The following is a 26,910-nucleotide window of genomic DNA, read 5'->3' as shown; positions in this document are numbered from 1 at the left end:
CCCGGCCCCGCCCCAGTCACGTGCGCCCCAGACCCCGCCCCGGCCCCGCCCCAGTCACGTGCGCCCCAGACCCCGCCCCGGCCCGTCCCGGGTGATTCCTCCGGACCCGGCTGCGGCGACGCCAGGAGACCCCGAGCTGCGGTGCCGGGCGGGTGAGTCCGTGGCCCGCGAGGGCGGCGGGCGGGGACCAGGGGCGGGTGGTGCGGACAGTGGCCAGGGTCGCCGGGGCAGCCGACGCGGGGAGCAGCGCAGAGCCCGAAAGCGCGGGCGCCTCCCCCGGGGACCACCCCCCTGCCGCCTCCTCTCCCGGGTCCCCGTGGCCCTCGGCTTTGCTCGGGGCCGAGGGACTGCGGACTGTCAGGTGGCGCGGGATCCCCGCCGGAGGCCCCAGGATCCGGAGCCAGCGGCCTCGTGGGCGGGGCCGGGGGTTGGGGAGTGGATTTTGGCCGGAGCGGGGCGGCCGGGGGCCTGGGGGGCGGCTCTGTGCGCGGGCGCCGGGCCCTGGAGGATGCTGCGCACCTGAATTAACTGGGCGCCTCTGACGTCCTCCTAGAAGCAACTAGAACTCCAGGGCGTGAATGCCACAGGTGGGGGCTGAGCGAGTCGTGGTGTCAGGAGGGAGGACCCCCCGCCAGCGCCGCAGTCCACCGTAGTGGATGGAGCCCGCATTGGTGCGCAGTTGGAAAACCTGGGATCCCCTCCCGGCCGCCGCCGGCACCCCCGCCAGCCTAGTGTGCCCCCGCGGCTCTAGGCTGCTCCCCGTTAAATTCCCTGGGGTGAGGGGGAAGAAAGGAAAAGGAAGCCAGTTCTCCAGGAGCGAGAAGTGTGAGCCTAATTAGTCTTCAGACTTCTCATTAAGAAATCGCTGAGCAGTTTCTCATCTGGGAGGGTTGAGAATGGAGGGACAGAAGGCACCCAGGATTTGCGCAGGGGGATTCAGGGAAAGTGGGTGATGAGGGGATGGGGGGAGCTCCGGCCTTGGCCCGGTTTGGCTCTTGCACACGTTGTTGGCTTCCTCTCAGACCCGTCTGGCTTAGCGCCCCTGGGGAGGGGAGACCCAGAGTGACCCCTCCTGGCCCCGGCCGACTCTGAGCGGTGTGGCTGGGTTCTTCGAAGGCCACGCTCTGACGCTGGTCTATGTCACCTGCATCCACAGCCCCGCTGAAGAAGATGCCCTCTTCAGTGCTGGGTCAGGCCAGGTTCTCCAGCCCCGGGATGGCCCCGAACACCTGCTGCTGCTCCCCCGCGGCCGTGCAGAGGAGGCTGCCCATCCTGGCATGGCTGCCCAACTACTCCCTGCAGTGGCTGAAGATGGATTTCATTGCCGGACTCTCCGTGGGCCTCACTGTCGTTCCCCAGGCACTGGCTTATGCTGAAGTGGCTGGACTCCCGCCCCAGGTGAGGTGTCTGACCCTGCTGCCGGCCCCATCTCAGAAGCAATGTGGAGATACACAGCATCAATCCCAGACAGCATCAGCCATCCCAGGTTTCCACCCCTGGGCCCCAAGGAACCTTCGGTTTACAGTGTATAACGCATGACTGTCTCTGGGCTGACCCAGGCTCCTGTGCCTGTGTGGCACACACGGACACTGAGCTGGTTGTGGAGGGACCACCGAGGTGACTCACGGAGGAGGCCTTAAGAATGCTTCCTCAGGCCGGGTGCCATGGCTCACACCCGTAATCTCAGCACTTTGGGAGGCCGAAGCGGGTGGATCACCTGAGGTCAGGAGTTCAAGACCAGCCTGGCCAATATGGTGAAAGCCCCTCTCCACTAAAAATACAAAAAATTAGCCGGGCACGGTGGTGGGCGCCTGTAATCCCAGCTACTTGGGAGGCTGAGGCAGGAGAATCACTTGAACCCTGGAGGCGGAGGTGAGCCAAGATCACACCATTAGACTCTAGCCTGGACAACAAGAGCAAAACTGCCTTTAAAAAAAAAAAAAAAAGAATGCATTCTTAGACTCGGGCGCAGCATACAGGCCTGCACCAACCCCTTTGTCCGGCTGTCTGCACCCTGAGGCCCCGGTTGGGTGCTGCTAAAAGAGTGGCCTCCTGATCACTGCAGGCCCCCCGCAGTGTAGGGTGGTGCATGTCTCCCCTGTGCATGCTCGTGTGTCCAGGACACAGCTGATACCCACACTTCCCATGCATGCACACGCACACTGGGGACATGGTGGGCTGGCCTCGGCCTCCTGGGTGCTCACCGCTGTCTCTCTCCACAGTATGGCCTCTACTCTGCCTTCATGGGCTGCTTCGTGTATTTCTTCCTGGGCACCTCCCGGGACGTGACTCTGGGCCCCACTGCCATCATGTCCCTCCTGGTCTCCTTCTACACCTTCCACGAGCCCGCCTATGCTGTGCTGCTGGCTTTCCTGTCTGGCTGCATCCAGCTGGTCATGGGGGTCCTACATTTGGGTGAGGCTCGATCTTCTTGCCAAGGGGATGCCCTTGACCTCAGCATTTCCTTGTTCGCATTTCAAGGTCTATCCCCGTGTGTGTTGGGGGCAGGGTGTGAGTACGTGTGTGCGTGTATAGGTGGGTGGCTGGGTGGAGGGGGTGGGGGCCTGGCCCCTTGGTCTACTCTTTTCTGCTGAGAGGCCAGGAGCTGTGGCCTCAGACCCTAGTCTCCCTTTTCTGCTCTCCAAAGACAGCCAGGCAGGGTGTGTCACCCACCCCTTTTTAGCTGTAGTGTCTGCTCCCCAATCGCACCCTTCCCACCCCTCCCAGCTCACACATGCCCTCATCCTCTGGGACTGGGTTGAGCTGGGACCAGCTCGGTGTCCCCTCTTGGCTGGCCAGGGTTCTTGCTGGACTTCATTTCCTGCCCCGTCATTAAAGGCTTCACCTCTGCTGCCACTGTCACCATCGGCTTTGGACAGATCAAGGTAGGCCCAGTGCCCACCCAGGGCACTTCTCATTGGCACAGGGATAGCTGGGAGCAGGACCAAGGCCCGGCCTGATCCCTGTGGTCAGTGGACGTCATGCTGTTTCAGCTTGTCTCCTGTGGGTCAAGAAGCACGCAGTGCTCTCATGGGTCCCCTCTTAATAAAACGACCCTCCTGGGAGGGCTGTCTCATGATGGCTGGATTTTACAGCGGGTAACTGGGGGCACCAGTAATTCCACCCCCCTCCCCCGGCTCTTGCCCGAGTTTCTGTGTGGTGTGCTTGACGTGGCTCCGTTCTCCCTGCACTGGGCACACCCAGCGGGCCCCAGTGGTCACAAGCAATGCTGCTACAACTTCTACAAACAAATGATTTCCCCATGTTAATTTAGCTAGGTGGTTTTGTTGTATGCTTTTTTTTTTCTGGTTTCGGTTTAATATTTTTTAAATGCCATGCTTTTTATATTTACTTTTAAAACATCTATAAGATGTATTAAGATCAGTCATCAGCTGAGAATGTAATTCATTCTATTTTTTGCTGGGTTGTAAGTTCCTCAAGGACAGGAACTGTTCTGCTCCCAGCCATGGCCACCCAGCACTGGTGTGTGTGTATGGGTGTGAATAAAGTAGCAGACACTTTTTGCACTCTTGCTACGTGCAGGCGCAGTAGGGGGTGCCCAGTTGGGTGTGTGTGGAGTGAGGTGAGCCCAGTTCCGCTGATGGGGCCGTGCAGCCGTCAAGGCAGACTAGGGGCACACCCTGCCTCCTCACCCTGTGTCACTGCAGATCATCTTCCCAAAGCCAGGCGCTGCTCCAGGCCGGCCTGAGACAGTCTTCCCTGACAGAGGAACCATGAGAAGAGCAAGGACAGGAAAGCATGCGTGTGTAAGAGTGTGTGTGTGTGTGTGAGAGTGTGTGTGTGTGTGCGTGAGAGTATGTGAGTGTGAGAGTGTGTGTGTGTGAGAGTGAGTGTGTGTGTGAGTGTGTGTGTGTATGGGTGTGAATAAAGTAGCAGACACTTTTTGCACTCTTGCTACGTGCTAGGCACTGGGCAAGACACACTCTGTGTGTAATTCTCAGCACACTACCTGGTAGGTAGGTTTATCATTATTTCCATTTTAGCGAGGAGGGACCAGCAGGTGTGGGTGAGTGCGATCTGTAAGTTATCTGCACACATCTCCCAGGGGAGGCTTGGCAAATGCTGTTTCAGGGCATGGTTGCTGCTTTATTCTGGAAATGTCCCTTATTTTTCGTATCAAGAATGTTCTTTTTTTTTTCTTTGAGACAGAGTCTTGCTCTGTCACCCAGGCTGGAGTGCAGTGGCGTGATCTCGGCTCATTGCATCCTCCATCCCCCTGGTTCAAGCAATTCCCCTGCCTCATCCTCCCGAGTAGCTGGGGTTACAGGTGCCCACCACCATGCCCAGCTAATTTTTTTTGCATTTTTAGTAGAAATGGGATTTCACCATGTTGGTCAGGCTGGTCTTGAACTCCCGACCTTGTGATCCACCCACCTTGGCCTCCTAGTCTTTTATGATGTTCTTTTATAGGATCACAGTGAAAGTAGAGAGTGCCGCCTTTTTTTTCCCTTTAGGCGGAGTTTCCCTCTTGTTGCCCAGGCTGGCGTACAATGGCCATCCACTGCACCCTCCGCCTCCCAGGTTCAAGCAATTCTCCTGCCTCAGCCTCCCTAGTAGCTGGGATTACAGGCATGTGCCACCATACCCAGCTAATTTTTTGTATTTTTAGTAGAGATGGGATTTCACCAGTGGCCAGGCTGGTGTTGAACTCTTGACCTCGGGTGATACACCGCCATCAGCCTCTCAAAGTGCTGGAATTACAGGCATGGGTCATCCCATGCAGCCGAGAGTGCCTTCTTTATGCCTTCATACTTGTCAACCCTGGCCCCGCTCAGGGACTCTGCAGCCATCTAGGGGGAGGGGCATCTTCCTGACTCTTCCAGGACAGAAGCCCCTGCCCCAGCAGTCCCAGAGTCCACCCACCCGGATGTCCTAACCCCACCCACCCTGTGACCACAGTTTTGGGGCAGGGTCCTTGAGCCTGCCAACCCTGGGAGCCTGGGCCTCAACCTCCCCCTCTGACTCCTGCTGAGTCTCAGGCAACTTAAAGAACTAAAGCACAGCTGTGGCGGCCCCATAGATCCCAGCTACATGGGAGGCTGAGGTGGGAGGATCACTGGAGCCCAGGAGTTCGAATCCAGCCTGGGCCACAGAGCAAGCCAAATCCCTCTCTAAAGGAAAAAAAAAAAAATCCTAAAGCACAGGATAGAACTCCTTCTTCTGCCCAGGAGCTCTGAGAGCTGGCATATTCCCCAGCCCAGTTTCTTGAAGCCCCTCAGAGCCCTCCGGATCTGTGCACACTGTGAAGTGCCTTTTCCTTCTGGCAGCAGCGGGGCTGGAGGTTGGGGGGCATCTAGTGAGAGATGTGGCCTCAAGCCAATGGCAGCAAGGGTCTACATTGCAGGGGGCCTGGCCACCAAGTGGCAGGCATGGCCTGGAGCCAGTGAGTTCAGGGTCAGGCGGCCCAGGGCTCCTGGCCTTAGAGCTGTAGAACTAGTCTCCCTCCTGTGGGATCAACTATACTGTTTTTTGTGAAAAACAAAAGTAATTTAGAGAAAGTATCACTGACCCAGAAATTGTGAAGTACCGTTTCCCCCAAGGGTAACTTTGACTTCCTGGCTTGGGGGGCATTGGAAGTGGGCAGATGGCCCCTGAGCATTTGAGATGGGCCCTGGGAATGAGGGTCTGAGATGGGGTCGGGACGGCAGGCTGAGAGCTGGGGACAGATTGCCTGGGTCTGGGGACAGGGCCTCTGATGAGCATCTCTGTGTTTGAATAGAACCTGCTGGGACTGCAGAACATCCCCAGGCAGTTCTTCCTGCAAGTGTACCACACCTTCCTCAGGATCGGGGAGACCAGGTACCCTGGGCTTCATTCCTCCCTCCTATAAGGAAGCTCCTCCTTCCACGCCTGCTTTCCTGGCCCCCACCTCAACTTTCACCCCCAGTGGCTGCTCAAACAGGGATCCCCAGAGCAGCCCCATCAGCAGCACCTGTGAGCTGGCAGGAAATGAGATTGTCAGCCCTTTCCAGACCTGCCCTATCAGAGCCAGCGTTCTAACAGGAGGCCTGCGGTCTGTGTGCAGGAGAGAGTTTAAGAAGCTCAGCTCCGGGGAGCCAAAGAGGGTGCTGTTCCTCTCCACAGAGCTTTCTTGGGCAGGAATGGGAAGAGACTGTGTAAAGCAAAAGAAGGCAGTGTGTCTCCCCCGGGTGGTGATTTGTTAGGGAAGTGAAGACAGGGCTTGGGGAAGCTAACACAGACAGAATGCAGGTGCCATGGGGATAGCAGGTGGAGCCGTGATGAGAGATGAGGAGACCCAAGCGCTTCCCGCAGGTGGTTTAAAGAGCCTCTGATGGGCAGGCACGGTGGCTCATGCTGTAATCCCAGCAGTTTGGGAAGCCAAGGCAGGTGGATCACCTTAGGTCAGGAGTTCAAGACCAGCCTGGTCAACATGGTGAAACCCTGTCTCTTAAATACAAAAATTAGCTGGGTATAGTGGTGTGTGCCTGTAGTCTCAGCTACTCAGGAGGCTGAGGCAGGAGACTCTTGAACCTGGGAGGTGGAGGTTGCAGTAAGCCAAGATCACACCACTGCACTTCAGCCTGGGCGATAGAGTGAGACTCTGTCTCAAAAAAAAAAAAAAAAAAAGTCTCTGATGAGGGGTCCCTCCCTGCCAGACCATCCAGCAGGAAGCCGGGATACCTCTGTCTCTCTGGCTGGAAGGGGCTGGAGGAAGAAATGATCAGGGAGCTGTAGAGATGGCTGCCCAGTGCTGTGGCCTGGAGGGAGTGGGGGCGATGCTGGGATCCTGGACCATCTTCCAGCTGGAAACCAGTGGGTTCCTTGCCCTTCAGAGGCACCAGTGGGCAGGGGTCAGCCGCATGGGGGAGCGTGATTGTGGAACCTGAGCAGTCAGAGAATATCATGGACTGTTAAAGGTAAAAGGGACCTTACTGATTGTTTAGTCCAAAGCCTTCTAGAATGTCTACAGCAGGGTGTCCCATCTTTTGGCTTCCTTGGGCCACACAGAAGGAAGAATTGTCTTGGGCTATACATAAAAAACACTAATGATAGCTGATGAACTGGGAAAAATTCATTTAAAAAACTCATAATGTTTTAAGAAAGTTTACAGCTTTGTATTGGGCCGCATTCAAAGCAATCCCAGGCTGCGTGTGGCCCACAGGATGTGGGTTTGCCACACTTGTTCCAGAGCCACCTGCAGAGCGCCGGCTGCTCAGCCTGGTCCCCGTTCCCCGTGGTCACTCACCAGATCCTTTGCACAGACTTGAGTCGCAAAGAGCTACGGGAGGGAAAATGTGAGCGGGTCGCCCCTCCGCCATTGTGACCCGCACAGGCTCGTGTATTTACTGAATTTTAAATGAGTTTTGAAGTAGAGTAGGGATGCATATCGCTTACGAGAAAGCATCTCAGCCTAGCCTGTGTTTGGTCTTGCGGAGTAGCTTGCTAAAGTTCCTGAGCTTTAGTTAAGTGTGTGTGAAACAGTGAGAATATTGAAAATGCTTGTTTCCTTAAACCTTGATACTTAGCATAGCCTGGGATGGGCAGCCTGGGCATAGGGCCTTCCCCGGGAGCTTCTTGGCATCTCCCAGCAGAAGCAGCGGCAGGTGGCTCGGGTCAGCAGAAGGCCTGGGCCGAGCTGGGTGGTGACCGGTCCTCTGTCTGTCCACAGTGTGGGCGATGCCGTCCTGGGGCTGGTCTGCGTGGTACTGCTGCTGGTGCTGAAGCTGATGCGGGACCACGTGCCTCCCGTCCACCCTGAGATGCCCCCCGGCGTGCGGCTTAGCCGAGGGTTGGTCTGGGCTGCCACAACAGGTGAGGGCCTCAGCTCACATTGTGTGCAGCCTCGGCTGCATGTTGGGGCCACTTGGGGAGTCCTGAATCCCACCCTGCGAGATTTAATGTCATTGGTCTGGGTGTAACTTCAGCATTGGGACATTTAAAACTGCACACAAAACTCTGGGACTTATTTATTAAATTTTTTTATTTTTATCTTTTAGTAGTATTTCTTTTTTGGAGATGGAATCTCGCTCTGTTGGCCAGGCTAGAGTGCCGTGGTGTGATCTCAGCTCGGTGCAACCTCCACCTCTCGGGTTCCTGTGATTCTCCTGCCTCAGCCTCCCGAGTAGCTGGGATTACAGGCATGCGCCACCACACCTGGCTTTTTGTATTTTTAGTAGATACAGGGTTTCACCATGTTGACCACGCTGGTCTCAAACTCCTGACCTCAAGTGGCTCACCTCGGCCTCCCAAAGTGCTGGGATTACAGGCGTGAGCCACCAAACTGTGACATTTAAAACTGCAAACCAAACTCAGTGTGGTTCTGATCCACAGCCGGAGCTGAGAGCTGGTCTGCTGCAGCAGTCCTCACCTGAAGCAGTTTTGCCCCCCGGTGACATTTAGCAATGTCGGGAAACATTTTTGGTGGATACCACCGGGCGAGACCGTTGCTGGCAACTAGCCAGGAGAGGTCAGGGATGCCGCCAGACCCCTGATGGTGTGCTGGCTTCCACAACTGTCAGTGACCTGCCCAAAATGTCAGCAGCACCGAGGTAAGAAGTCAGGTCTACTGGCAGGTCCTGTGGAGAGAAAACAGATTCCACTGCGAACAGCGGGCTGTGTTTGAATTGTGCAGCTTGCTGGGGCACAGCTTCAGCTTCGGGCCTGGAGGCCGCAGGCTGAGCCACAGATAACCAGGGGTCCTTTGAGAAGGGGAGAGGGGAGGACTGCATAGTGGGAGAAGCAGCAGGGCCATTAGCAGGTGAAGGAGCACCTGGGGAGGTGGAAGCCTCTTCTCAGTGCATCCAGGATAGGCACGGGTCCCCTGGCTGAGCTCCGGGCAGGGCTACCCAGAGAGGAAGTCACACCCAGGAAAGTCAGGAAGCGTAGGCGAATCCGAGCCTTCACAGAGCTGAGGGGAAGGATTAAGCACAGAATAGGCTGAGCTTGGCCCTGCTGTTCGGGGGCTGCATAATCCAACAGCTAGAGGAGAGAGACGGTGGCTCGATTTAGCCCTTGAGTCACCTCCAGCTGCCTGGGCTGGTCTGTTCCCCCAGTCACTCCCTGGATCCTGTTCCGTAGACTTGAGGCCGTGGTGAACACAGCCTGGTGGGGTGGAGAGAGCCCTGGGTGTAGAGTGGAAAAGCCTGGCTTCCAGTCCCAGCCTGGCCTGTGTTTAGACTTGCAGAGTAGCCAGCCGAAGTTCCTGCACCTTAGTTCAGTTATCCGTGAAATAGTGAAAACGCTTTGTTATCTACTTTTCTTTTTTTAGGAGATGGAGTCTCACTCTGTCACGCAGCCTGGAGGGCAGTGGTGCAATCTCGGCTCACTGTAACCTCCACCTCCACCTCCTGGGTTCAAGTGATTATCCCAGCTCAGCATCCTGAGTACCTGAGATTACAGGTGTTTTGCACCACCACACCCGGCTTTTATATTTTTAGTAGAGATAGGTTTTCACCATGTGGGCCAGGCTAGTCTCAAACTCTTGACCTCAAGTGATCCCACCCTCCTCAGCCTCCCAAAGTGCTGAGATTTCAGGCATGAGCCACCACACCCAGCCCTTGCTTTGTTATCTTAAACCTTGAGACTCAGAGTGTGGCCTGGAACCAGCAGCCTAGGCACTGGGCATCCCCCGGGAGCTTACTGGAAATGCAGGGTCTCAGGCCCCCTGCAGATATCTGAATCAGAATCTATTCTTCAGGGGATGTCCAGGGGACTCATGGGATCACCTTAGAAGTGATCAGGCTTGGAGACCAGGCATGATGGCTCACACCTGTAATCCCAGCACTTTGGGAGGCCAAGGCAGGCTGACACCTGAGGTCAGGAGTTTGAAACCAGCCTGGCCAACATGGCAAAACCACGTCTCTACTAAAAATACAAAAATTAGCTGGGTGTGCTGGCGCATGGCTGTGATCCCAGCTACTTGGGAGGCTGAAGCTGGAGAATCACTTGAACCCGGGAGGCGTAAGTTGCGGTGAGCTGAGATCACGTCACTGCACTCCAGCCTGGCAACAGAGTGAGACTCCATCTCGAAAAAAAGAAAAGTGCGAAATGCTGAGACACCCCAGGTTTCTCAGAGACTTTTGTATTTCCTTAGGCAATGACCAGTCAGGTGCGGCCACAAGGGGAGACGGAAAAAGGCTCAGGAAAAAAAGAAAGTTTATTGTACTCACAGGTCCTAGCGACAGGAGGCACAGCACGCCACGTAGGGCCACGTAGGGCCACGTCAGAAGACACCAGGGTGGCCAGGAGGAGAAGCCAAAAGCTAGAGGATGGTTTCGGCCACAGCCTTTGTTGAGGTTTTCATGACAGAAGCAAGGCGGGGAAGGGTGATAGAGGCAGTTTCATCCAGTGTGGAAACTGCGCACCCTTCTTTTATACTACCTGCTCATGAGATTCCACAGACCTTTGCAGACTCCCAGCGCTGTATTTCCCGCACCTTGAAGCAGTTCCCACAGCTCGCTGTTGCCCTGGGCTTTGCAGTCCTGTCCTTGGTGTTTCATTTTGTATCGTTTCTAGTGTTACATTTTATCCTTTTCTCTGTGATGCCCCAGCTGTTGTTAATTGCATCAAGTGCTTGTTTCATTTCTCACACTGTGGTTTTCATTTCTAGAAATTCGATTTGAATCTTTTTTTCCTTTTTTTTTTTAAAGACACAGTTTCTCTCTGTCGTTCAGGCTGGAGCGCAATGGCATGATCTTGGCTCGCTGTAACTTCTGGCCTCCCAGGTTCCAGCGATTCTCCTGCCTCAGCCTCCCAAGTAGCTGGGATTACAGGTGTCCGCCACCACGCCCAGCTAATTTTTTGTATTTTTAGTACAGATGGGGGTTTTGCCATGTTGGCCGAGATGGTCTCGAACTCCTGATCTTAGGTGATCCACCCACCTCAGCCTCCCAAAGTGCTGGGATTAAAGGCATAGCTACCCCACCCAGCCTTAATTTGAATGTTTTAAAATGTATCTTTTACATTGTTACTTAACAGTCTTAATGTTTCCTCTAGTTCTTTAAGTAAGTGGAATTTGGTTATTCTTTTAATGTCCTGTTAATTAAATTTCATTTGGTTACAGTTACTTTTTTGAGACTGAGTCTCACTCTATCACCCAGGCTGGAGTACAGTGGCTTGGCTCACTGTAACCTCCACCTGTTGGGTTCAAGCAATTCTCCTGCCTCAGCCTCCTGAGTAGCTGGGACTACAGGCACCTGCCAGCACACCTGGCTAATTTTTGTATTTTTTTTCTTTAGTAGAGATGGGGTTTCACTATGTTGGCCAGGCTGGTCTTGAACTCCTGACCTTGTGATCCACCTGCCTTGGCCTCCCAAAGTGCTAAGATTACTGGCATGAGCCACTGTGCCCCGTCTGGATCTGACTTTTAAGCTTTGTTAGCTGGACCAGAGCAGTGTTCATTCTAGGGCGATCCTAATCTGGCCCACCAGTTGATTTTGTAAACAAAGTTTTATTGGAAGAGCCAGTCCCATTCATTTACATTGTCTGTGTCTGCTTTTATGCAATAATAGGCTTGAGCAGTTGCACCAGAGACTTTATGGCCCACAAAGCAAAAAGGTTTTAGTATTTAGCCCTTTACAGAAAAAAATTGCCAACACCAGGCCTTGGGCTAATCTTCCCCACTGCTGAGGTAAAACCCTCAGGAGCCCCTGATGCTCCATGAATGATGAGGGTTTTTCACTCTGGTGTGAGTCCTGGGATTGTAACCCTCTTCGTGTCTTTTCCTAACTGTGGGTTTGGGTCATTTCCGTCCAGCTTTGCCTTATTCGGTTCTCTGCTGCACACCGAAGGCACCTCTGCAGATGTCTGCAGCTCTGTCCCCGGCTGCCCTGTCTGCTCCTGTGACCTGGCTGTCAGCTGCAGCCACAGGCCTCCTTCGACTCCCTTCCAGCATTGCCTCTGAACTCAGGGAGACCCCTGGGCTCTGCTAGGGGGCCCCCTCCACACACAGGGAGACCATCAGAGAAGTCGCAGACAGCCATCAGGGCAGTGACAGACGTGCCTCCCTTGTTTCCCGTGGCCGCCCTGCCCGCTGTCTGGCAGCTTGGAGGCCGTTGTTTGGGGCAGGGGATAAATCTGGTTTCTTCCTCCCTTGTGCTTTGAGGTGGATGCACCCTGGGCACCTGCTTTCAGAGAGTCTTTGCCTCATTGTGTGATGTGCGGTGGCCTGGAGCTTGGCAGTGGGTGGCACGTGCGCCTGTCCGTGGCCTGCGGCTTTGCCGAACCACCTGCTGTGCTCGTGCTGCCACGTGGCACTTGTGTCTGGGCCGTATTTCCCAGAGTGCAGAGTGAGGACTGTGGCCCAGCGGGGGCATCTTCTGCCCCTGGGGCATCTGCCCCAGTCACCTGGAGGCAGCCACACTACCCCACACTCGCCAGAGTAGGGTCCTGGATGCCCCTCTGCTTCTCTCCTAGCTCGCAGTGCCCTGGTGGTCTCCTTCGCGGCCCTGGTTGCGTACTCCTTCGAGGTGACTGGATACCAGCCTTTCATCCTCACTGGGGAGACAGCTGAGGGGCTCCCTCCAGTCCGGACCCCGCCCTTCTCAATGACCACAGCGAACGGGACGATCTCCTTCACCGAGATGGTGCAGGTGGGCAGAGCCAGGAGCCAGGATGGCGTGGCCGAGGCTGCAGTGGCCCCTGGTGTGGCCCCTACCCTGATGCGTCTGCTGGATGCCAGGGGGTCTGAGGTCAGTTAGGACAACCGAGTCCTCAGGGAGGGACATCTCAGTTATTAAAGAATCCCAGGTCAGATGCAAGCTCAGCGAGCTCAGGGATGTTACGTTGTGTTCCCGCCCGGGGCGCAGGGGTGCTTCTCCCGTTGTGGACTCCAGCTGAGGATGAATATGCTGTGTTCCTGCCAGCACATTCAGACACATTCTGGTACCTCTTCAGACAAGGAGGGTCATCCTGCGGCTGACAAGCACGTGCTCCTGTTTCCTGTGGGGGAGGGTGGCCCTCACTGCATTCATGGGTCACACCCCTTAGGAAGGCCGCTCACCATCCCTCTCTCCTCTCTCAGGACATGGGGGCTGGGCTGGCTGTGGTGCCCCTGATGGGCCTCCTGGAAAGCATTGCAGTGGCCAAAGCCTTCGGTAAGACGCCTGTCACCCATGCCCCAGGTCTCCCGGCGCGCCGGCTGGGCTAGGCCTGCCTCCTTTCTAGCTCGCCTTTGTCTGTTCCCGTTTTAGAAACTTGAATTTGTATCCCAGTAATACATGCTCATGATACACATGTACATATTCTGTATATACGATAAAAATGGGTCTATAACAAGCCACTGCCCTCCCACCCCACAGTGTGTGCAGTGAGTGTTTTAACAGCCCGCTCTTTGTGGCAATAAAAGGTTTTGGTTCGTGACCCTTGCAGATGTCCGTGGTGTAAATGCTGCTGACTGAGTTTAAGCTGACGGGACATCACTGAACAGGGAGTTTGCACGTGGAACTTGGACGAGGTGTGCATGAGCACCCATATTCTGTGGCACCTCTACCACCTTGTTACCATGGGTGCGAGTAACCTCATCAGCGACAGATGCCAAATTAATTCAGAAGTGGCGAGCTTCAAGTATCATCTTTGGGCCAGGTGTGGTGGCTCAGGCTTGTAATCCCAACACTTTGGGAGACCAAGGTGGGAGGAGCGCTGGAGCTCAGGAGTTTGAATCCCACCTGGGCAAGATAATGAGACCTCGTTTTTATGAAAAATAGAAATTAGCCAGGCACAGAGCACACCTGCGGTACCAGCTGCTCGGGAGGCTGAGGCAGGAGGATCAGCTGAGCCAGCAGGTCGAGGTAGTATTGAGCTGTGACAGCGTCTCTGCGCTTTAGCCTGGGCGGCAGAGCAAGATCCTGTATTATCTGTTTAATTGAAAGTTTTAATTTAGCTGGGTGCGGTGGCTCACGCCTGTAATCCTAGCACTGTGGGAGGCTGAGGTCGGTGGATCACTCTCTGAGGTCAGGAGTTCAAGACCAGCCTGGCCATCATGGTGAAACGCTATCTTTAAAAAAAAAAAAAAAAGTTTTTTTTTTTTTTTTGAGACGGAGTTTCGCTGTTGTTGCCCAGACTGGAGTGCAATGGCACGATCTCGGCTTACTGCAACCTCCGCCTCCTGGGTTCAAGCAATTCTCCTGCCTCAGCCTCCCCAGTAGCTGGGATTACAGGCATGCAGCATCATGCTCAGCTAATTTTTTGTATTTTTAGTAGAGACGGGGTTTCACCATGTTGACCAGGATGGTCTCGATCTCCTGACCTCGCGATCCACCCGCCTCGGCCTCCCAAAGTGCTGGGATTACAGGCGTGAGCCACCGCGCCCGGCCCAAAAAGTTTTAATTTAATTGGAAATAATGACTGTGTTTCTTAACAGGCTCACAAACTCCTAAACACTGAACAACAAGCTTCATTCAGCTGGCTCGACCCCTCGGCCGGCCCCTCCTCGCCCCCAGGGAGGCAGGGAAGCAGTAACCCCCTCTGTGTCTAGGTTGAGTCAGCATCTCTACATTCCCTCCTTGCAGTTTGTCCATCACTCGCCCCGTCCTGTGGGGATGACAGCTTCATTCTAACTTGTCACCGTTATTGAGTCCTTGTGTTTGGGCTCCTGTTGCCTCTAAAGGTGAAAACCCAATTAACACTGTCTGTTATTGTGTTCACTGCCTAGTCCAGGCTGTACAGCATGAAGCTCCTTCTCCCAAGTCCCAGTGCGCAGACCCTTACTCCCTTCAAAGGAGATTCTCTTTTTTTTTTTTTTTTTTTTTTGAGACAGGGTCTCACTTTGTGGCCCAGGCTGGAGTGCAGTGGCGCAATCTCTGCTCACTGCAACCTCCACTTCCCAGGTTTAAGCAATTCCCGTGCCTCAGCCTCCAGAGTAGCTGGGACTACAGGTGTGTACCACCACGCCCAGCTAATCTGCATTTTTAGTCAACAGCCACTGTTGACTTTGTGTTTAAGCCACAAAGCTTAAAATACTGACAAGCTGGTCCTTTACAGGAAAGTGTGCCAAGCTCTGAATTAGATGCATGCTTTTGTTCCTTCTCCTGAAATCTTCGCCTGCTCGCCTCTCGGAGATGGCTCATCTTGGACTTGCTAGCCATCTCAACTGGTAATCAGAGAGGTTTCCAGTTTAAAATATTTTTCTCGGCCAGGCGCGGGGGGTCATGCCTGTAATCCCAGCACTTTGGGAGGCCAAGGAGGGCGGATCCCTCCACCTCCAGGGTTCAAGAGATTCTCCTGCCTCAGCCTCCTGAGTAGCTGGGACTATAGGCACACACCACCATGCCCAGCTAATTGTATTTTTTGCAGAGATGGGGTTTTGCCATGTTGCCCAGGCTGGTCTTGAACTCCTGGACTCAAGCAGTCCTCCTGCCTTGGCCTCCCAAAGTGCTGGGATTACAGCCATGAGCCGCCGCGCCCAGCCTGTTTACGGGGTACAATACCTATTCCCACTCTGTTACACTCAAGCACACGTTTACATGTGGCTATTTTAGATGTGTATTCATAGTGATATATATGTATTTTTTTTTTTTTTTTTTTGAGGCGGAGGTTTTTCCTTCTTGCTACCCAGGCTGGAGTGCAATGGCGCAATCTTGGCTCACCACAACCTCTGCCTCCTGAGTTCAGGCAATTCTCCTGCCTCAGCCTCCTGAGTAGCTGGGATTACAGGCACGTGCCACCATGCCCAGCTGATTTTTTGTATTTTTAGTAGAGACGGGGTTTCACCATGTTGACCAGGATGGTCTCGATCTCTTGACCTCGTGATCCACCCGCCTCGGCCTCCCACAGTGCTGGGATTACAGGCGTGAGCCACCGCGCCCGGCCACCTAGTTATATTTATAAAATTTACTGCCGTACGTAGAAGTTCATGATCTGTTTTACATTTTGTGAATGTTTTCCAGCGATGTTGAATATCAGTGACAATCTTTACTGTTCCTTCCCTTTAGCATCTCAGAATAATTACCGCATCAATGCCAACCAGGAGCTGCTGGCCATCGGTAAGACCCCAGCCACAGGGAAGACCTCAGCCACGGGGGAGACCCCAGCCACGGGCAAGACCCCAGCCACGGGGAAGACCCCAGCCACGGGGGAGACCCCAGCCACGGGGGAGACCCCAGCCACGGGGAAGACCTCAGCCACAGGGAAGACTCCAGTCATAGGACGACACCAGCCTCAGGGAAGACCCCAGCCATGGGGACAACCGCAGCCTCAGGGAAGACCTCAGGGATGACCCTAGCCTCAGGGAAGACCCCAGCTGTGGGCCTCCAGGGGGGCCTATTGCTGTGTCTCCTGCATCATAGGAGGACTGTGAGGGTAGTGATGAATTGGGGGGGCAGAGGTGGCTCCAGATGGGCTCTTCCGGAATTTTTTTTTTTCTTTTTTTTGAAATGGAGTCTTGCTCTGTCACCCAGGCTGGAGTGCAGTGGCATGATCTTGGCTCACTGCAACCTCCACCTCCTGCATTCAAGTGATTCTCCTACCCCAGCCTCCTGAGTAGCTGGGATTACAGGCGTGCACCACCACACCTGGCTTATTTTTGTATTTTTAGTAGAGACGGGTTTCACCATGTTGGCCAGGCTGGTCTCGAACTCCTGACTTCCGGTGATCCGCCCGCCTCAGCCTCTCAAAGTGCTGGGATTACAGGAATGAGCCACTGTGCTGGCTCTTGTGGAATAGTAATAAGGATTCGTTCCCAGAGCTCCACACTGTTCAGTTGAATCCCTAAGAATGCAGAGCTGACATCTGCTGTCTGTCCCACCACTTACTGAGCGCCTGCTGCATACCCGACTCTGATGCCTGTAGCCTAGGTCTGCGTCCAGGAACACCTGCGGTGTCCCACCTTGGGGAGGGAGGAACCTCAGAGGAGTCTTCTGGTTGTGGCCACACCCTCCCCTGCGACTCGCTCCAGGCAGGGGCAGGTGGATTTGTGATACCTGGGGGCCCCGAGTTGCCTGCCTGTGGTGGGGTCATGCCTGCTTTCACGGCTTAGTTTCCTCTCATTATGTCTCTGTGGGCTGACCTCTTAGTGGTATATTTTGAGACCACAGTGTGAATCTTCAATTCAGTTATCACGACTGAGTCGTGGGTCCCAGGCCTTCCTGCCTTTTCCTTCTCGCCCCTCGTGAGACTGGCGTGCAGGGTAACCCAGGGAGCACCGTGGGCTCCTTCGAAAACGGGGTGTCCACCCAGATAATTTCACAAGAGCCACGTGGCTTCTTGACAGCAAAGCAAGTGACCCAAGTTGGGTCACAGAAGAACGCTGTCCGGGCTCCTCTCTGAGCCGTGGAGAACGGGGCATTGTCCAGCTGAGTGGTGGAGCACGGGCCTCCTAGGAAACATACCCTCAGGCTGAGAAAATCCACAGCCTCCCCCGAGCCCTCCTCACCAGTAAATCTTCCAAATGTGACTTCCCAGACCATCCCATTCCTGTTACTTTCCTGGAGTGCAGTGGCATGGTCTCAGCTCACTGCAACCTCCACCTCCCAGGTTCAAGCAATTCACCTGCCTCAGCCTTCTGAGTAGCTGGGATTACAGGCACCTGCCCCCTCGCCCAGCTAATTTTTGTATTTGTATTTTTAAAATTTATTTATTTTTGAGACGGAGTCTCACCCTCTTGCCAGGGTGGAGTGCAGGGGTGCAATCTCAGCTCACTGCAACCTCTGCCTCTCAGGTTCAAGTGATTCTCCTGCCTCAGCCTCCCGAGTAGCTGGGATTACAGGTGAGCGCCACCATGCCCAGCTAATTTTCTGTTGCATTTTTAGTAGAGATGGGGTTTCACTGTGTTAGCCAGGATGGTCTCCCATCTCCTGACCTTGTGATTTGCCCGCCTCAGTCTCCCAAAGTGCTAGGATTACAGGAGTCAGCCACCTCACCTGGCCCTTTTTGTATTTTTAGTGGAGACGGGGTTTCACCATGTTGGCCAGGATGGTCTCGAACTCCTGATATCTGGTGATCTGCCCACCTTGGTCTCCCAAAGTGCTGGGATTACAGGCCTGAGCCACAGCCCCTGGCCCTATTCCCATTATTTAAAAATACCACAGAACTATTCTGATGGCACACTGAGTTCTAGGAATGTGACCCACATAGAGTGAAGGTCACGGTTACCATGGCAGCCATGGGACTCCTTGATCTCAGGTAGGCCAGGCTGATGTGGGCTGATGTGCACCCACGAAGGCCAAGCTGGGAGGGGTTGCCCCGTCAGCAGCAGCTCACAGAGTCAGGTCCCCAGCTCAAGCTGTTGTAGAGTGAGGGTGACCCCGTGCAGCCTGCAGTCACCACAGGCCTCTGCTGAGCTCTCCCACCCCTGCATTTCCGTGCCCTAGCCCCTGTTTCTCAGGGCCGTGAGCTGGGCCATGGGACCCGGGCTGGTGCTGACTTGGCCCCACCCCTGTGAGACCTGACACCCCACTGTGGATCTTAGCAGGAGGGACTCGGGCCTTTGTGACACCCCAGGTGAGACAGATGCTGGTGGCAATGTGGGGTCTGGCTGAGCAGTGATCCCTGTTCCCGGGCCCCAGTGATGCTGCGGCTCAGGCTTTGTCTGGTGTAGGCAGCCAGCATCACCCGAGGAGACCGTGTACCAGCCACAGCCTCCGACCTCACTGTGGCTGTTGTCTCAGGAGTGCTGGGGTTGAAGGGAACTGGGTGGAGAATGTGGCAGTCACTGACCTCCCGAGCACGTAGGATTTGTCTTACAGGCACTTCCTTCTCAGCCGTCATGCCCTCCTGGGTGGTGAGATGCTCCCTTCCGTTCTGCGTGGGGAAGGCGTGTCCTGGTCACACAGGAGAGGCTGGGTGGCAAGTGTTTGAAAGCTGGGACCTGGCCGGGCGCAGGGCTCACGCCTGTGATCCCAGCACTTTGGGAGGCCGAGGCAGGTGGATCACCCGAGGTCAGGAGTTCAAGACCAGACTGTCCAACATGACAAAACCTCATCTCTACTAAAAATTCAAAAATCAGCCAGGCATGGTGCTGCACGCCTGTAGTCTCAGCTGCTTGGGAGGCTGAGGCAGGAGAATCACTTGAGTTGGGAGGTGGAAGCTGCAGTGAGTCGAGATCCTGCCACTGTACTCCGGCCTGGGCAACAGGCTGTGTTGCAAAAAAAATGGCCAGGTGTGGTGGCTCCTGTCTATAATTCCAGCACTTTGGGAAGCCAAGGTGGGCGGACCACCTGAGGTCGGGAGTTCGAGACCAGCCCGACCAACATGGAGAAAGCCTGTCTACTAAAATACACAATTAGCTGGGCGTGGTGGCTCATGCCTGTAATCCCAGCTACTCCGGAGGCTGAGGCAGGAGAATTGCTTGAATCCTGGTAGCGGAGGGTGTGGTGAGCTGAGATCATGCCATTGCACTCCAGCCTAGGCAACAAGAGTGAATCTCTGTCTCAAAAATGGCTGTGTGTCTATAAGAGCGTGGCCTGTTTTCTTCCTTCCCTGAAAAAGTACGAAGGCTCAGGCTCCCAGGATGTCTCCTGACCCTGCCTTCCTGCCTCCCTTCTGGGTTTCTGTCCCCCTCCCCATCTCCTTTCCCTCCATCCTGTATGTCTTCCCTCCCGGATCGGCCTGTCTTGCTTCCTCCCCAGGCCTCACCAATGTGCTGGGCTCCCTCGTCTCCTCCTACCCGGTCACAGGCAGCTTCGGACGGTGAGTGACCTGTCCTCCTCCTCTGTTTGCCCATGTCGTACGCCTTTACGTTGTTATCCTGACGCGTCTGCCTGCCCTGACCCCAGTGCCCTGTCAGCTGTGAACTCTCTGTGGAGAGGAAGGGCTGGGGGTCACCCTGCTGTCCCCCAGGGTGTCCTCTGTTTCTTTACTCTCATAGACAGTCCTGCAGTTTAGTACTAGAAAGTCCACTGGGTGAAGTGGTACACCCTTGCTATCCCATTTACCCTGGAGGCAGAGGCGGGAGAATCACTTGAGCCCAGCAGGCTGAGGCTGAAGTGAGCTGTGATTGTGCCTCTGCACTCCAGCCTGGGCGACAGAGCGAGACCCTCTCTCTGAAACAGATACTGGAAAGTTCCCAGCATGCCAAAGCCCTCCTAGCTCTTGGTGCCAGAGTCAATTCCTAAAAGGATGTGGAGACAGGAAGGGCTAGCTCTGCCCTGAAGTCAGGCCTGAGGTTTATCCCAGACGCCCTAGGGCCCTTCCTCAGTCAGGACAGCGGGATGGGGGTGACCTGTGGCTTCAAGGAGGGAAAGAGGGATCGCCTGGTCCCCCAGCTGCTGACGCTGACCCTGCTGGATATGGGGCGCCCACCTGGATGGGGGCAGGAGACAAAGCCTGCAGGACCCCGAAGGGACGCATGCTTCTGGAACATGAGACCTGTGCCTTCCTGTGGTCAGGTGGCCTGTGACTGCACCCTAAGTCTCTTGGCCTCAGCCCCCTTGCAGTCCCCCCGCCCCGCCACTTCCTAAGCCGTGCTTGGAGCCGACGTCCCCTCGGAAGGTCAGCCACAGGGATGTGGACTGAGGGTTCCCCTGTCCCGGCCCCTGGTGACTGACAGTCTCTTTGTTGCCTTCCAGGACAGCCGTGAATGCTCAGTCGGGGGTGTGCACCCCGGCGGGGGGGCTGGTGACGGGTGAGGCCCCCGTCTTCCCCCTGTGCCCTCAGCCCTGAGAGCGGGAGAAAGGGAGGAGGGGGCCCGCAGAGATGTCCCTTTGGCTTATGGGCCGTGTGTCCCAGGACTGCACAGGGACTTGGGGGGCCACATGGGTGGGGGGACCACAGGAGACTGAGCAGGGGCTGGGGGCCTTGGCGCTCATGGCCTGTCCCCACTCCTGTCCCCGGTGGGCTCCTCTGAACAGGAGGCTGCTGCGCTGCATGCTGGGGGATCCTGTGCCCGAGTCACCCGTGTCCCCACGCCCCGCAGGAGTGCTGGTGCTGCTGTCTCTGGACTACCTGACCTCGCTCTTCTACTACATCCCCAAGTCTGCCCTGGCCGCCGTGATCATCATGGCCGTGGCCCCGCTGTTCGACACCAAGATCTTCGGGACGCTCTGGCGCGTTAAGAGTATGTCCTTGTCCCTGCAGGGGAGAGCGCTGTGATGCGGTGTCTGTGAACACAGAGGGTGTCCTTGGTGCTGCCCATTTTCCTGCAGCCACAGCTCCGGGGCTAGGGCTGGGAAGTCAGGCTGGTCCCGGAACAGAGGAGTGGACGGCCAGAAGACGGACCCAGAGATGGCCCCAAGTCTCAGCAGGAAGAGCTGGAGCTGACAAATGGGGTCCTGAGGGGAGCACTGGCCCGGGGGAGGGTCCCCTCCTGATCCCCCTGCCCCATCCCTGCCCTCCCTGCTGCCCACCTCCAGCCACTGCTCTGCTGGGCCCAGCTGGGGGAGGGACAGGAGACGTCCTCTGGTGACCTGCAGGGGCAGCGGAACAGCCTTGCACTCTGGCTCTGAATGGCGGTTCCTTTAAACACATTGTTTTCTTTTGTTTGTGGAAGGAGGATGGAAAGGGTTCACATAGCTTATTTGGTATCTTCTGGGCAGCCTCAGCAAGTTGCCAGGTGAAAAGATGGATGGTTTTATTGCATGCCAGGGAAACCGAGGTTCAGCCAGGGTGGGATGGGCCTGACTCGCGCGTGCGGTGGAATCCCCCAGGCCTGAGCCCTGAGCCCGTACATTCACTGTGTCGCCAGGGCACCCCAGGCTGGCACTGTGCCCTGACAAGGCTCTGTGGCCCTGCTGCTGCCCTCCCCGAGGTTGAAGGCCGGGGACGAGCTGGGCGTGTCTCACCTGTGCTGAGTTCAGATGGGGAGGCGGCCATTTCCTTCCTTCGACTTGAAGCGTGGCCTGATCAGCAACTGCTGTCCCCAAGTCCTCAGGAGTCCCCTCGGGGGCTGCTCTGGGTCCATGAGACCTTTACTCATGTGGGGGGCAGAAAGCTGTCCCGCTGGTCAGCGGGGCCATGTTGGGGGTCGGGTGGCTGCTGACCCTCAGCCGCACCCTTCTCTTAGGGCTGGACCTGCTGCCCCTGTGCGTGACGTTCCTGCTGAGCTTCTGGGAGATGCAGTACGGCATCCTGGCCGGGGCCCTGGTGTCCCTGCTCATGCTCCTGCACTCCGCAGCCAGACCCGAGACCAAGGTACCCGCCTGTGGCCTCGGGGGGCATGCTGGGGGCAGGATTCCTGGGTGTGGTCTTAATGTTTTGAGGGTCCAGGGCGATCGTGGTCGCGGGTGCTGCTGAAGGGGACGGCTCGCTGGCAGGCGGGCAACCACCTTGCTGTAAACCGTTCTCCTGCACGGGGCTGTGGGGGGTCTACCCTTAGCACCCCACTCCCGGTCCCCTCCAGCGTGCTGGGTTGGGTGGGGGGCTTCCCACTTGGGACAGGCCAAGCCTGGTGGAGGCTGCCGGGTCAGACCTGCCTCCAGGCCTCACTCCTTCCCACAGGTATCAGAGGGGCCAGTTCTGGTTCTGCAGCCGGCCAGCGGCCTGCACTTCCCTGCGGTGGAGGCTCTGCAGGAGGAGATCCTAAGCCGGGCCCTGGAAGGTACGTGGGTGGGGGCCAAGGTGGCCTGAGGTCACCTGTCACTCCCCTGTTCTCTGCCCCCAACTCCCAGCTCTTCAGGACTCCAGGGCCCTGTCCCCAACGCTGTCCAGTCCACAAGGATTCAGGCATCTCCGAGTGGACAGGACTCCGCCCTGTGGGCCCTCAGCCAGTGACCGCTGCAGCAAGGGTGGTGGTTCCCCATGTGTCGCTCCTTCCCTGCCCCTAAAGTCCCATTCCTGTTTCTGGGGGGCTGATTTTAGGGGAGTCAGGGGTCTGTCAGTCCCGGGAGGGAAATTGCTGCTGCTGTCCCCAAACAGTTGTGTCACTGGTTCTGCCGTGCGGATCCCCCAGCTGGGCGACTCAGCCCCCGTGAGATGGAGCACTCTGGCCTCTGCTCCTGGCCGGAGCCTCCTTTGGTCTCTGCAGCGCGGCCTTGGGCTGCTCTGCGTGGCGTGACCCGACTCGGGCCTGTCTCCCCAGTGTCCCCGCCACGCTGCCTGGTCCTGGAGTGCACCCACGTCTGCAGCATCGACTACACCGTGGTGCTGGGGCTTGGTGAGCTCCTCGAGGACTTCCACAGGCAGGGCGTCGCCCTGGCCTTCGTGGGTCTGCAGGTGGGTGTGCCATGGGCTGCCTTGGGTCACTCCTCTGCCCCCTCCTGTGGTGAATGTGACATCTCTGGGGTGATACTAGATGGCCCCTTGGCCGGCGCTGGCTCTACGTGTGATTTAAAAGGTTCCCGTCCCCATCTGACCTTCCTCATCCCTCCCTGTGGAATGAGGAGCGGTGGCCCCCAGCCCTCTGAGGAGTCACATGGCTTCATTTCCCCGGTGGTCACTGCCATGCTGTCCTCAATGCTGGGGACACACAAGTGAATGAGGATCAGTCCCTGCCCCTGCTCTCAGGGGAATTATATTTTAGGTAACACAAACAGTCAGGGAAGGCTGGGTGTAGTGGCTCATGGCTGTAATCCCAGCACTTTGGGAGGCTGAGGCAGGTGGATCGCCTGAGGTCAGGAGTTCGAGACCAGCCTGGCCAACATGGTGAAACCCCATGTCTACACCCTCGTGTGGAGGTGAAGCTGTACCTTCCTGGGAGGCTCTGAGATTTCGTGTCCACCAGGCCGCCTACCTGTGTGCTGCAGAGGAACATCCCTGCCCTGGCTAAAGTCTGTCTGTTCCTCAGGTCCCCGTTCTCCGTGTCCTGCTGTCTGCTGACCTGAAGGGGTTCCAGTACTTCTCCACCCTGGAAGAAGCAGGTGGGTGCAGTCAGACATCCTGCAGCTTTGGTGATTTTGCAAAAATCCTAAATGCTTATTGTAAAAAATATGGGGAACTGGCTGGGCGTGGTGGCTCACGCCTGTAATCCCAGCACTTTGGGAGGCCAAGGTGGACGGATCATCTGAGGTCAGGAGTTCGAGATCAGCCTGGCCAACATGATGAAACCTCGTCTCTACTAAAAATACAAAAATTAGCTGGGTGTGGTGGTGGGCGCCTGTAATCCCAGCTATTCAGAAGGCCAAGGCAGGAGAATCGCTTGAACCCAGGAGGCGGAGATCACAGTGAGCTGAGATTATCCCACTGCACTCCAGCCTGGGTCAGAGAGCGACACTCTGTCTCAAAAAAAGAACAACAACAGAAAAAACAGAAAACCACCTCCACTCCAGCCTGCTTTGGTGGTCACTCCAGACCCCTCCCCTAAACATGCATATGTACCTTTCTGTCATTGTGAGTATGTATGCTTGCAGTTTTACGTAAGCGGGATCGTTTTATACCTGGTGCTCTGTGACGCACATTTTTCATGCAGAAGGTTGGAAGCATGTGCTTCCAGCTGGGAGTCCACATCCCAAGGGATCAGGACACAGCAGGGTCAGGTCAGGAGATCCAGAAGCCCTGGGCGAGGAGGGCCAGGAGGGACAGGAACAGGGTGGGCGCTGATCCCTGAGAGAGCGATGGGAGGGGTCTGAGCAGCAGCGGGGGTCAAGAAGAGGATGGGGCAGAGAAGCAGAGCACCCACCGCAGGCCACACAGCAAGGTCCAGAGGGTCCCAGGCCCCAGTGCTGGGCCTGTTTCTCTTCCAGTGAGGTCACAGCTGATGCAGGGTCAGCTCCGCGAGAGTGAGAGGTGGCGGATGTTGTAGCGGCTTCCTTGGCTCAATGTGACGTCAGGGAGATTCACCCACGTTGTTGCAGAAGCAGGTGCAGTGCACTGGGGATGGGTAAGCCAGCTGTGGCCTGGCTGTGTGGTGGGAGGGGACCCTGAGCAGTAAGAAAAGGCCGTGAGTCACCTGGAAAATACGCTTACAGAGACTCAGGAGAGACCCCCACAGAGTTAGCGATGCTGGCCTGAATGGCACACAGCTCCCTCCTGTGCACCTTCCAGGACCCTGAAAACCCTTTCCGTGAACTCACCCATCCTCACCTCTGAGCTTTTAGTGCTTAAAAAACGTGTTGTATTTTCTGCAGAGAAATACCTGAGGCAGGAGCCGGGGACCCAGCCCTACAACACCAGAGAAGACTCCACTCCAGAACACAAGATTGCTCTGCTGCAGGCGTAGTGGGGCACCATGGGCCTCCACAGTTGCAGGATGTTCTGGAAGGTTCTTGTCACTGTGATTGGATGCTGGATGCCACCTGATAGACATGCTGGCCTGGCTGAGAAACCGCGGAGCAGGTGACCCCGGGGAGGAGAAGGAAGCTGGGCCTGGACATCCATGGGGGGACTCACCGGCTTCCTGTGGGTTGACTGAAAAATGACCTCACCGCTGTTCCCTGGCATGACCCTCTTTGCAAGAGTGGTTTGGAGAGTCTTCTAGAATGACCGACAAAGCGAGGAAGCAGGGGGCCAGGGGTTTCCAGCCTGGGCTGGGAGAGGTGTCCGGGCGGGGCAGGCAGGAGTCTGGGAGGCGGGATGGACAGGATGGCACAGATGCTCCTCATGGCGACAGCATCTGTGCTCTCCAAGAGAAAACCAAGGTGTGCCCAAGGACGTACAGTAAATAATTTAGTGTTTTCTAAATGGAAAAAGTGATGGCTTGGGTGATTTTGTAAAAATCATAAATGCTTATTGTAAAAAATGTGGGAAATCCCCGCACACCCTCCCCGACCCCGTCCACTTGGGGGTCACTCCAGACCCCCTCCCGACACGTGCCTCTGTGCCTCTCCATCAGCATGTGGGTGTGTGCTCACGGTTTTACATAAATGGGATCATTCCATACTTGGTGCTCTGGAAACCACATTTTCATGCAGTCGTTTGCAGTGAAGTATTTGTTGTGATAATAAATAGCGTTAGAATATGTGATTTTTTGGCGTCTGCATGGTATATTGAGCTGTATGTGCGCCATCATTGACTTAATGGGCTCTCTGTGCAGTGTGTGCTTGGGTCAGGGACAGGATCGTGTCCCTCAAGATGAGTAGTCAAGGCTCTAGCCCTCTATGTGACCGTGTTTGGATGCAGGGGGGTTAGGGGGTAACCAGGGTTTACTGAAGGTCATAAAGGTGGGCCCTGTACCAATGGCTTTAGTGTCCTGTGGGAAGAGACGCCAGAGAGCTCGCTCTGCCCCCTCACACCCCGGGGAACACCACGAGAGGACACTGCCAGGCCACGTGCCCACCAGGAAGCAGGGGCTCACAAGGACCCTGGCCTCCAGAACTGGGAGAAATGAATTCCTGTGGCTTAAGCCCCGCAGTCCGGGATAATTTATCACGGCAGCCTGAGCAGACCAGGACCGTGTGTTTCTGTTTTTATGAATGCTTTGATTACGTCTGAGGGTAAATCCCTGGAGCCTGTGGCAGCCTCGGAGGTGTGTTATCCCTGCACTTTCTTCAAGAAGAATGTGCATTGCCCTGCTGAGCCGTGTGCTCCCGGCCAGCATCAGCACAGCAAGGGGAGGGCCTGGAACCAGGGCTGCTGGCTGCAAGGCTCCCCGTGGACACTGGGCGTCCCGCATCCACGTGACTCCTCCAGGTCCCTTGGCTCCCGTTTTCCTTCCTTCATTCCCTTCCCTTCCCTGCTTCCTCTTTCTTTCCTTCCCTCCCTTTCTCCCTTCCTTTTCTTTCTTCCTTCCTTCTTTCCCCCTTTTTCTTTTCTTTCTTCCATCCTTTCCTTTTCTTTCTTCCCTTTCTGCCTTTCTTCCTTCCTTCCTCCCTGTCTTCTTACTGTGCTCCCCAAGCCGGTCTTGAACTCCTGGGCTCAAGCAATCCCCTTGTTTCAGCCTCTCCTGTGGCTGGGACCACAGACGCATGCTACCACACCAGGCTGATTTGTTCAGTTTTTTGTAGAGACAGGGTCTCACTTTGTTTCCCAGGCTGATCTCAAACTCCAGAGCTCAAGCGATCCTCTGGGTTCAGCCCCCCAGAGTGCTGCGGTTAAGGTGTGAGCCACCATGCCCTCCCTCAGCCACAAGAGAACCCCTACCCTCCAGTCCATGTCCTTTGTGACCTCAGGCAGCTTCTCTTTCTA

General features: G+C 55.9%; 1 protein-coding gene across 4 annotated transcripts; it reads left to right on the top strand.

Moving 5' to 3' along the window:
* Positions 1-71: 71 nt before the first annotated feature.
* Positions 72-25,780, top strand: SLC26A11 (solute carrier family 26 member 11). Of its 4 annotated transcripts, XM_032241424.1 has the most exons (17): positions 72-152; positions 1,157-1,398; positions 2,223-2,415; positions 2,800-2,885; positions 5,741-5,820; positions 7,652-7,794; positions 12,397-12,572; positions 13,004-13,076; positions 15,912-15,962; positions 19,545-19,605; positions 20,484-20,539; positions 20,831-20,971; positions 21,917-22,044; positions 22,351-22,450; positions 22,931-23,064; positions 23,636-23,708; positions 24,915-25,779. In XM_032241424.1, the coding sequence occupies exons 2-17, from the start codon at positions 1,171-1,173 to the stop codon at positions 25,004-25,006; spliced, it is 1,815 nt and encodes a 604-aa protein (XP_032097315.1). In that variant the 5' UTR covers positions 72-152; positions 1,157-1,170; the 3' UTR covers positions 25,007-25,779. The 4 variants fall into 4 exon arrangements, with proteins under 4 accessions (XP_032097315.1, XP_032097314.1, XP_032097311.1 ...); XM_032241423.1 differs by lacking the exon at positions 7,652-7,794 and having other exon boundaries at positions 2,648-2,885; XM_032241422.1 differs by lacking the exon at positions 72-152 and having other exon boundaries at positions 322-1,398.
* Positions 25,781-26,910: the final 1,130 nt, after the last annotated feature.

This window comes from Sapajus apella, unplaced genomic scaffold (assembly GCF_009761245.1).
Source record: "Sapajus apella isolate SASKATOON/1434 unplaced genomic scaffold, GSC_monkey_1.0 scaffold48, whole genome shotgun sequence".
Classification (NCBI taxonomy): domain Eukaryota; kingdom Metazoa; phylum Chordata; class Mammalia; order Primates; family Cebidae; genus Sapajus; species Sapajus apella.
Note: the sequence above shows the minus strand (reverse complement) of the source record. Positions and strands in the feature narration are given on the sequence as shown.

Coding starts and splice junctions, on each gene's coding strand:
- SLC26A11 (XM_032241420.1), top strand. CDS start 1,138: ATGTCACCTGCATCCACAGCCCCGCTGAAGAAGATGCCCTCTTCAGTG. Junction 2,416..2,647: donor CATGGGGGTCCTACATTTGG/GTGAGGCTCGAT, acceptor TGCTCTCCAAAG/ACAGCCAGGCAGGGTGTGTC. Junction 23,065..23,635: donor TGGCCTTCGTGGGTCTGCAG/GTGGGTGTGCCA, acceptor TCTGTTCCTCAG/GTCCCCGTTCTCCGTGTCCT.